Below are 11,048 nucleotides of genomic sequence, written 5' to 3' on the forward strand. Positions count from 1 at the left end.
GATATTTTTCCCGAACGAAAAAAAGGGATTGACGGATGTTGTTTAAGGTAAGAATGATAGATTCTTCTTAGATAAAAGTTTATTCAGGTTTTGTTGTTGTTTTTTTTTTACAATTAAAAGACACGACAGTAACAATTTTCATTCGCACACATACACATACACAAACATACTGATTATCACATATGTAAAAGAAAGCGTACACGCTCAAGTTTGGGAAAATTGTTGCACCAATCCGACACTGGTCGCTGCTGCTGTGGTAACGTAAACGCCCCCGACCCGTCCCGGATGAAGGTGCGGATCGTGGTCCGGGGTTTCCGCTTCCCTTCCTACCTTGGCTGGCTCTTTTTTGCTGACTCGGTCACACACTGTCGCAGTCATACCGCGTTATAAAAGTATAAATATTGATCCATGTTTTGAAGAAAAAACGAAAAATCCCCGCGAAAAAAGAGGCATATAGCTACAAACACACTTCGTTAGCTCTAGATACACTCCGGGAACGTGTGAGGACACGGGTAAGCCACGGTGAGAGCTTCAAGCAAGGGTTTCGGGAAGAGTTGTCAATGGCGTCCTAGCACCAGTATGGTATCGTCCTCTAGCTTTGGTTTCGATTGAAGATGACCAGCTTCAGCTGCTCGTAGCTAATCCACATCACCACGTTCCACGAGACGAGCCGGGCGAACGACGGCACGAAGCCCTTGTAGAAGGCGGCCACGCCCTCCTTCGCCCCCATCCGGATGGCACAGTCGATCGCACCCCGGTACTGGCCGCGGGGCGAGTTCATGTAGCGCGTCTTCACCACATCGACCGGTGAGGCGACGATCGTGGCCGCCAGTCCGGCCACAACTGCCGCTGAAAAGTGGCACCGTATGTCGTTGGGCATGTGGGCGTACAGCAGTAGGCAGTCCTTCACCACGTCGTAGCACACGATCTCGGCCACGTTGACGATCGCATTGCGGCCGACGTTGGGCATGGCGCCTCGCCACAGCCCTCGTACGCCCTCCTCCCGGTGTATCGTCCGGTAGGCTTCGAGCGTGGAAGCGTACCGACGCCCGGTGGATGAGCGGGTGGCCGCCTGGAATCGCACCTTCACCACGTCGGTGGGTTGGGCGATCATTACCGCGGCGCCGCCCGTCGTTAGGCCGGCCAGGACTCGAGTTCCGATCTGAAGTCCAGCTTCGTTTTCTGCGCAATCGGAGGGAGCGGAGGGAAAAAATAAAGGGAACAGTTAGCTAACACTCTGTAAAAAGGGGAAATAGGCGCACCCTACCTTTAAGCAGGGAACCGTAGAACGTTTTCACGGTATCGTACAGGCCCAGCCGGATGGAGCAGAAGCACAGCTGGCGCTGCAAACCGGCCGACAGGCCGTTGTACAGCGTCCGGAAGCCTTCCTGTCGCGTGATCGTGGTGATCGTACCGACCAGACCGCGGTACTGCACGTGCTGCGTCGCCGGCACGGACGTTGGGTTGAGCTTGAGCGAGGCGGATGTATTGATGGTGGCCGGGGCGAGGGCGACGGTTCTAACTGGCTGTTCGCCTTGAATCTATAAGTGGGAATGAGAGGGAAAAAAAATAAATTCAATCATTCTACATACATAAACGCGCGCTGGCGGAAGTCATTATAGGCGGACAATGTTGTAATGTTCAGGGGGGAAATTGATCGAGCGTTGTGTGGGTACTGCAATTGCAGAAATTTTACTTGTTAATGCGTTCTGTTTTGACAAATGAGTGATCAACAACAGGTGTGCACGGAAAAGCACGCTGCAGGGGTTCTTGGAGGCATTCTATTTGCTCTTTTCTTTCTTTTCTGTGTTATGCAATGTAACTGGATATAATTACTGTCATACTAAACTAGACCATCTAGATATTTTATAATTTAAATGATTTTTTATTGTAAAATGCATTTCAAACACAAGTTACTTGCACCTAGTTACTAGTGCTGGGTACTCTTGGTAAAATAACTAGTTACTTTTAGTTCCTTTTTGGACTTAAATGATGACTGTGCAGATAGTGACGGGACATATTTCCCATCATGGGTTCAAACGAATGATGCAGCAAGTTTAAGCCAGAAACGGCCCAAAGTAGGGGCGATGATTCCGGGCATAAAAGCATGAGCAATTCCGAACCTTTGGTACAGCAAATTCAGATCAGAATCGGGCCAAAGTAGGTTCCTAGAACGGGATAGGTTGATGATCCGTGCCATAGCATTGACAGATACAGATATAGTTTTTGGACCAAAATAAAATAGGAAGCGTTACTACGACCTGCATAGCCCAGAACCAGTTCCAGGACCGTCATTTGTCCAGGATTAGTTCTAAGTCTGGTATTGGTTCAGGATTAGTTCCAGAGCCGGAATGGGTTTGGGATCAAATTCAGAACTGGTATGCCTGGGGATTCGTTTCAGTACCGGTACGATGTCAGGAATAGTTCCAGAACCAATATGATCTTTCTCCAAATCGGTATGGGGCTAGGACGGGGAATCGCTATGGAGGCTAGGGCTGGTACGGGGTCAAGATCAGCCCTTAACCAGGAACGGAATGAGATTAGGATTCGTTCCAGGTCCTGTATGGTGTCAGGATTAGATTCAAAATCCAAAATCCGAACCAAAATGGGGTAAGGACCAGTTCCAGCAACTGTATGAATTCGGGATCAATTCCAGGAATTATTTACGTTTGGAATCAGTTCTATGAACGGTATGGTCAAGAAAAATTCCAAGATCCAATTGGTTTAGGACCAGGTCCAGCATCAGTATTTGGTCAGGATCAGTTCGTTGACAGTTCAGGATCAGTCCCAGGAACGGTATGGTTTCATGATTAATTCAAGTACCAGTACCAGTACCAGTTCGAATATGTTTTCAGCATTACTGTTAAAATCAGCATGGTCTCGCGTTCGGTTCGAGAACCTATAAATGTTAAAATTAAATCCAGAGCCATTATGGCTTCAGCGTTACCGGTAACTCAAGTAAGTATATAAGTACATAAGCTCCTTTACTTTAATGGGATTGGGAGTCATTCTTTGTTTGGAGTACAATTCGGAGATCTTGAAATTGGAGTACAATTCGGAGCTCTACAAACGGGTCAGTTTAACTTGTTACAAGAATAATAGATAAAAGTAATTAATTAGTTAGAAGGAACCGATCCTCGAAGGCTTTAGTAAAATTTCAAATACAAGTGAGTAACCGTTTGATAAAAAAGTAACTATAAAATGTGACTAGCTACTTAAATTAGATGTTTACTGCTCACAAAAATATAGCAAGTCAGTAACATAAGAAATTGTACACAAGAACCCTGCTCTGATACCATTGTTTTGTTTGTAATTCACTATTAATAGTGCAAAATTATAGCAAAACCTCATCCGGGGTTTGTTGCATTCGATCACAAAAGACACTCACACGCGACCCAACCTTGAATGCGTATGATGCACTCTTGCCTGCATTGCCTGACCGACAATCATCATCATAATGAATTCCAATGGAAAGTTCTGCTCTTTCCCAAGCGGCGGCAGTGTTGTGTCCAACGATAATAAACCGTTTCCCACTGAATCAATCGCCGTTGGAAAAGGGTGTGCGATTGTACAAAGTGCAATAATTGTTGAGCTATTTAGTTCCTAGTTTACCAAGTCAACTTAACAAAAAATCGGTTTAAACCAGACAGAATTATTACATTTTGTTTACCAAACTGAACGCCCGAAGAAAACCAAAACAAACAACCAGCTCTTCGTCTTCAACCTGTCCCTTTGCGTTGCATAACCCGTTAGAGAGAGAGAGAGCGCGCGCGCGTGAGATTCAGCTCGGTGAAGGACAATCGCATCAACGCGTATCCGCGACCTGTTCAAAGTCCTACGTCCACCGGCAAAAGGGTTGCCCTACTTCCTATACCGGAGCTGATGCTGTTGCTGCTGCTGCTGCTGCTGCGAGCAGTACAGATGCGTGGTTCGTGGTCAGCCTGAACTTTGTACCCGACACCACCGGTTTGTGCAGGCCGCCGACACAGCTCGAGGGCACCAACAGCACTGTCTCTCGAGCGGTCTCGGTGTGCGTGCTCGTTGAACCGCGAAACCGTCCACGAGCGGCGTCTCGGCGGAAGCACGGTGGAAGGGCGCACGATCGTGTGTCTGTATGTTGACGGACTCTGGGGGCAATCATCCGCATCGCTGGCCCGAGGAGATGGGTTGGACCGGAGCCATCGGCCACGGCTCACTCTTGCACTCATTTCGATTTCGTTTTCGAACGGAGAGACAAATAGGAAGCAAAACAGCTCGTTCTACGATAGGGTTCTGCATCCTTGCTATCTGCTTACCTGTAGTCGCACTTTGGCCGTGTCCAGCGGGAAGGTAATGAAGTCGGCAAAGCAGGCAGCCGAACCGGCTGTCAGCAGCTTGACCGGCACCGATGCCGTCAGCTCGGTCGTCTTTTCCGAGGTGCGTCGTTGAAAGCTCATTTTGATCGTCTGTTTTTGCACTGTTGTGAAGCTTCTGTTTACTCTTAGCAGAATGTGTCCTAAAATAGAGAATGGAGCCGTAAAATAGAAATACGCTTGGTTAGCACCATTTTCGTTTGTTTTTTTTTTTTTTCGGTGGTTTGTTTATGCGTTCGATCATAAGCAATTATTGTATTTGTCCCTCGCCATCTCTTTGCGCCGTCTCTTCATGCTCGGCAGCTTTTTGCGCTCCACGCAGTGCCTACGAAAACAAAAATAGCCTTGACAACACACAACAAAACGGCGCAAGAGTTCGCGTCAAGGCAACACAGGGCATAAGAGCAGTGGTAGTAGTAGGCATCGACGTCGTAAAACCGCTCTTCCAAAGAGGAGGGGATACCGTCGTGTCTACGCCATCGCCAATTGATGCCCGCTCATTCCGCTCCATTCGTACGGGTGTCAGCTGATAAAAACCGGTGCCGCGAATCTCGATTGTTGTTGCCTGGCGGGGGCTCGTCCAGCGATTTACACACAACGGTCAATCGAATATCTCCCCAGGCAGGCGTGAGTTGTTGTCTTCTTTTTTATATTGTACGTCTCAAGCGTCCCATTGCCGATACGCCATCAGATCTACCTTTAGAGCGACGACTGAAGTCGTTAGCTGAATGGGCGGGGAAATTCTCAACGCCACACTTGAAATTGGTAGCATAAGAGCGAGATGAACCCTGCATTATCCCTTACCAAGGATCCAGTTTAGCGATCGAGACTGAACCGGATGTAAATGAGACGATTCACTTTCTAGTTTCTGTTAGTTTTGGCTAGTATTGTCACTTCAACGACCTTGTCAGCTTGTCTCGATGGTCCTTACACAAATCACTATGGACGCTGCTGGGCTGTGCGAAGGTGAGCTTCGTTCGTGTGGTGAATCTCTCGCTTATCATGGAGCCCTTCAAGAAGACGTCCCCACAGGCAAACGTTTATGATCATTAATCTATAGCTTTGGCCTTCTCCGCGGTAACGTTATCTAGCAGTGCGGGACAATGTCCATCAAAAATATCGGAATATTTATTGCCCTATAGGGCAGGGTTTCCATACATTTTTTTTATTTCTTCGATATTTTTGTGGAATTTTATTTCTGTTACTATCGCTCATATGAATGATAAATAGTTTATTAATGAACTTTAATCGTTTCTTCTCAAGAAATGGAACAATGCTAGCAATAGTGAGCAATTTTGAACAATTTTGGAGTTGAATAGAAATATTCATTTAGATTTTAATTAGTTTTAATTAAAATACAAGAAAAGTCATCCAAAATGTAACGTCATATAATATTAAAGGACGCTTAGAGTGCTGTCCTAGAGAGTTTTCATTGCGAACATCATTATTCATCACTGGCGAGAAGTTTTTCAACAGCTGTCTCTCATTTTATGTATGACAGATGTTGAAAAACATCTCGCGATTGGCGAAAACATGCTGTTCACATAGGAAACTGTCCCGAAAAACCCTAGAAAACGATAACAATGCACCAGGACACCATCAATATGATAAAAAATAGTGGATACATTTATATATCACATTCTAGGACAGCTATACACATCGAAAACATAAAATAGAATCGAAAGAAAAAGATTTTTTGTCTTTTTTGTAAAGTTTTCCGTGTAACTCATGTAAAATTTTGAAATATCTGAATCCCTGTTACATCCTAGAGACTATTTCTTTGCAATTTTGTTTGAACTAACTCTTAGAAAACGTCGAAAACCACACTTGTACATACAGCTCCAACCAGTGTCCTTCCCGGACAGGCGGGGGTTTTGCTTAACCTTTTCAGCACCTTTCTAAAACGGCGTTACACTTTGCACACCAAACCCTCCTAACTTATGAAACGCGCTGTTAACGAGTTTTCGTGCACACTTACACAACGGTCACCGTCTCTGTTGGTCGGTCGGCCTGTTGTCGTCCTCCGGTAGGTTGTTGTGAGCTTTAGTTTTGAAATTTGTAAACTTAAGCCACTGTCGCGCACTCAAACTTAGCTCACGTTTGCTCCGAAGATGAAAAGTTAGCTCAACAATAACTTTTTGTTAACACTTGCTGATCGATAGTTCGATCGATAGAAAAGAACAGTGCACTTTAAAGCTCGATCACCTCCTGTGTGTATTCTCACTTCCGGTATGTTTTTTTTTTCTCTCCCTCTGTTCACTCCGTGTTCCCCTTCACTGCTCGCTTTGCCGGTGATCTCTCTCACACTATCTGCCACTGCACTCAACGCTCTACCACAGCACTATCCGAGACCGGAAGCAGTAGTCGTCACTGGGTTGAAAGGCACCACGGCACCATAGCTCGTCTTTGCTGGAGCTTCCAAAACGGCACAGTAAGGCTCGAGCGCGCAACGGTGTCATATAAATAGGCTCGCGCGATCGGCCGCGGCCTCCCATCACACACGACCGACCCGCGAATGTGTACAGAATGGCGGGAAACGACGCATCGCGCGCGCGCTGCGGTGGCGGCAGCGGCAGCGGCCTCGTTGCGCGCTCGGTTCGGGTTCGGGTCCTCCGACCGCGTTGCTTTGTAATGGGTCGGCATAAATCGAACAGTGGTGGGGAAAGATAGAGGGAGAAGGGGGACGATGGTACACAGATCAGTAGGACGAGATGTCATCTGTTGCTATCGAGGGAATAATGGAATCGATAAGAGTCAAGCGCGCACACTGTAAGGTGTGTGAAATACGCGCATGAACTCATTTTGCGCTCTTGCACCTTCTTGGTCTCTAACGTTGCGGACAGCAACCGTTGAGGAAAATTGGAAAATTTGACAGTGTGATAATTAATGTAGCAATGTGGTGGGGGGGGGGGGGGGGGGGGGCTTTTGCTAAAACTGACTCATCCATCGATCGGTAACACACCTGCGTGCGGGTACAAAACAAAACGGGAAAGGAACCCGCGCCTGGCAACCGCGATTCGCCACGGGTTCGGCCAAAGTACACGCTGGACGCTAACGAACGTGTTTATGATGGAACGAACCGGGTCGAAAGACGACATCTCGGCACACACTAACCGGTTGATCAAATATTATTCCCATCGTTATGATGCGGAACCCTTAGGATCGTGCGATCTTTTCTGTTTTTTTGGCAACATCGATGCCGACACACGCGCGAACTTCGTACGGCAAGCTTGTGCGCACTTAAATTGATGCGAAATTAGTGCCACGCTGAAGTTGACTTTGGTGCGTGACGGCGTAACTTTTTGGCGTAACCTTCCGCAGGATAATGTTATCTTGTCTTATTGTGTGATCCGTATCTAGCATCACGTCGTCTTCGATCGTTAAAAAACAAAGTCGCTCCCCTGACCGAGCGGTGAGTAAATGAGTAAACAAGTGAAATCAGCATTTACTTACCAAAAAAAAAGGAAACAATTAAATCCTCAAACGGTCATCTCAAGAGTGTGTGTGTGTGCCGTGTCGTTTGATGAGACGCGTTGATAGGTTGTTTTTGTTTGCATATGCTCCTCCGTGCCAGCTGACCCCATAAACCGGCGTTGAGCCATTAAATCGAGGTGGGAAAGAAGAGGCTTGCTTCGATTATGATTTTGCGCTGCGCACCACAGAGAGCAAAGCGCACGCGCGTTATCACGGCGCGTTTAAACGCAACGACTCCCGCGGGCAAGGCAAAAGGCGGATGGAAAAAGGTGTGTCCCCATCTGGGCGCGTGAACGAACCAATCAGGATCAGCCCCACAATCTTTCATGTGGTCCAAATTCTCACTGGCACTTTTTCGGCATCAACATGTATACGCCGGGCTAGGCAACAGCCGCACAAGCCAGACGATGACTTTGAAAACAATCACGCCACCAGCCGGGGTCGGTTGGTGGGCTCGTCCATTGTGGGAGTGCGTGATCGGTCACTAATTTAAGCGATGTTGGTGCGCTTGGCGCGCGGTGTGTTACTGAGAAGAGTATCATGTGCAATGATCGAGTGATCGCACTGACCCTCGAACGGGCGGAAAGATATTCCGCCAAATTTTATGGCGAAGGTCAAATTTATTCAAAACCGACGATGAACTGTATCACTAAGGGGTGTGTGTCTGTTTGTTTTTTTAAATGCTCTGTAGCGCTGCAGCTCCACACTTCGTTGTTTTGAGCTGCAAAATGGGAGGGACAAGTAGTGACGTCGATTGTTGGGATCTGTTGCCGTCGGATGATGTACCAATTGCCGAATTTAGCGCTTTTGCTCTCAAGTGGACCGAGCATTTGCGTAACCTGTTTGCTCCGTACACCGTGGGAAGGGATGATTTGCAGTAATATCTACCCTCAGTACTCGTAGGTTGGTTGGTTTTGCGTATATGAATGGAGAAACTTGAGCAACAAAAAAACTATGATGAAGATAATCAAATAAACCCAAAATACAATGCCCAGAAAACCGGTTATTTTACACTCATCATGCTCATCTCATCAACACGACCTGGTTAGACCACAACCAGGATGTGCTCAGTTGCGTTGGGAGCGTAAATTTGAATTGTGCTAGTACGGCTAGCGTGCAATAGATGGCGCCACAAAAGCAAGCGCGGTAAGTTGCAGATCAGTGCAATCAGAGAGGCAAGGCTCTCTCTGGAGCGATGCCGGATCATAACTAAGTAACTGCCACTGGGTCTTCAGGAACAAAACTTTCAAAAGGGATAGTGGAATAGCATATCCATTCATAAACTGGATTCCTGGATATTGGTATGATCGATAACAGCTCTAGCTATTTGTGATTCTAGACCTAGCTAGTGATCTGATTGCTTTTTTGTTTAGAAAAACGATACTAACACCTTCTGTAACTTTTGAGGATATAAATAGAGCTCTCGATCGCTAAATGAATCCATCATGGAGGTAAGCGAGTAGCTAGACGCCAGTTCGTAGGAAGGCAGCACGCATAAAAGCTTTATCAATGGGGTCTTCGAGGAGACGACCAAGAGTTCCATGGCTACGCTACTGGAATGTAGCTGGAATGGAATGGAATTGTAAATAAAGTTTGAAATGTCTAAATATAGTTAGTTTGAGGAATCAATTATCTAATGACTTTTCGGAAAGATGACAAGAGAATAGGCTAATATTTAGCTTGAAGGTGATGTTCTTTTATATAATAAGCCATCATTTCTCTATTAAAGCTATTAGATACTGCTGTATACTATTCTTCAAGTTTTTTTAGATTAAAAAAATGTTCCATCCTCTGTCCCTTTGCAAACACAACATTTAAGCCACCTGGGACAAGTAATTATCGGAACTGTAGCGATCGGAATTTAAACCGTTCTATTCTATTGCTTGAATCCTCTGGATCAAAGTCCATATAATACAGAGGTCGATGCATAGCTCGATTTTGGTCCACCATTTTGAAAGCTTATTTTTGACAGTTAGATGAAAAAGCGTTCACAAACGATTCCAAACAACCATACACTTTTTAGGGCTAATTGTGCATTTTGTGCTCAAAACTTAGTTTAACTATACATTTCTTTCTCATGAACGTGGCATGGAGTAGTTTTTTTCAATAATTCATCACTTAAAAATGACCACAATCAGAAATCTGGCCTCTTAGCTTTGACCCTCTTGAGCTGCACAAGATTTCGTCGTAATTTCGTGCGCTGATCTTGTTGTAATTGATAATTTCACTATAATTCTATCTTTTCTTGATATTCGTCAACTTTTTAAAGTACAATATTACAAACAAACGAAGTTGAAAATGAGCTTTAGAAAAACACTAAAGATCATTAGTCACTACTAAAACAGTCAGTCATGTATTATGTAGATAAATCTGATTTCTTTTCCAGATTCATTGGGATTCAATTGTTACTTATTTTTAGCTTGATTTGACCATAATATGAATGAAAAATATGATGTTGGGCTTTTTTTTAATTCTCTTTAAAGGTAGTATCTTTTCTACTAATTACTAAGCATGACTTACCGCGTTTTAGATGCTGAAGAGATCAGATTTCCTAGATCTGTTTCGGCGTAGATTTGTTAAATCAGTTCACTAATTCACTCCAATGGCTTGTCACACTTGAAAGTTCACTGACGACTTCTGAAACGCACACGATACTTTCGCTTTGGCACTTTGCTAAAGACTAACGTTCAAAGCTCAAACTCAAAGCGTTTTTATGCATAATCATAGCAAAGGATTCGTCCTTGAAGCTCCTGTGGAATTTTCCATACATCCAAAAACAATACAACTCATTTACGGTCATTACAACAATCTGGCACGCTGCCGCGCCGTGGAAATTTCCACTCCTCTAGCCTGTCCTGCGGCGTGAACAGAAGGATCGTAAAACCTTTTGCGCGCTCTTTTTTCGTCCTGTTTCGTAAATATTCCCCCGTACTCCTATTCCCTTTGTGCAGGGTGTGAATGCAAAGAAGCTGAAATTTTCCACTACATCATTAACACCGGTGCCCCGGCTTTTTTGAGGTGGAAAACTAACGACTCCAGCGACGGGTACACATCTTGGGTCAGCAACGAATCGAACTTCCCGGTACTCATAATATTGTTCTGGGAGGCTTCAAAGACGGGTAGTTTTTTGGCCATAGGCTCTTTCCTTTCAGCTTAAAAACAGTTACCTGTAGTAATGTCATCAAATCGATTTGTCCAAAGCAAAGAATTACAAATAATTAA

At 45.3% G+C, this 11,048-nt stretch overlaps 1 protein-coding gene across 5 annotated transcripts; it reads right to left on the bottom strand.

The window, feature by feature from the left end:
- Nucleotides 1-41: 41 nt before the first annotated feature.
- On the bottom strand, nucleotides 42-6,843 carry LOC1280964 (dicarboxylate carrier SLC25A8). 5 transcript variants are annotated; one of them, XM_061661208.1, is made up of 4 exons: nucleotides 6,558-6,843; nucleotides 4,296-4,495; nucleotides 1,268-1,541; nucleotides 42-1,182 (listed from the first exon to the last, which is right to left on the bottom strand). In XM_061661208.1, exons 2-4 carry the CDS (start codon nucleotides 4,434-4,436, stop codon nucleotides 593-595), a joined length of 1,005 nt encoding a protein of 334 aa, XP_061517192.1. In that variant the 5' UTR covers nucleotides 4,437-4,495; nucleotides 6,558-6,843; the 3' UTR covers nucleotides 42-592. The 5 variants fall into 5 exon arrangements, with proteins under 5 accessions (XP_061517192.1, XP_061517189.1, XP_061517191.1 ...); XM_061661205.1 differs by having other exon boundaries at nucleotides 6,331-6,843; XM_061661207.1 differs by lacking the exon at nucleotides 6,558-6,843 and adding an exon at nucleotides 5,284-5,436.
- Nucleotides 6,844-11,048: the final 4,205 nt, after the last annotated feature.

The sequence above is a fragment of the Anopheles gambiae genome, chromosome 3, assembly GCF_943734735.2.
Source record: "Anopheles gambiae chromosome 3, idAnoGambNW_F1_1, whole genome shotgun sequence".
NCBI lineage: Eukaryota > Metazoa > Arthropoda > Insecta > Diptera > Culicidae > Anopheles > Anopheles gambiae.

Excerpts from the sequence above, each read along its gene's own strand:
- LOC1280964 (XM_061661208.1), bottom strand. The coding sequence starts at position 4,436 with ATGAGCTTTCAACGACGCACCTCGGAAAAGACGACCGAGCTGACGGCA. Across the intron at positions 1,542-4,295 it reads CGGCCAAAGTGCGACTACAG|ATTCAAGGCGAACAGCCAGT; the intron begins GTAAGCAGATAG and ends TCCCACTTATAG. Across the intron at positions 1,183-1,267 it reads CTACGGTTCCCTGCTTAAAG|AAAACGAAGCTGGACTTCAG; the intron begins GTAGGGTGCGCC and ends CCGATTGCGCAG.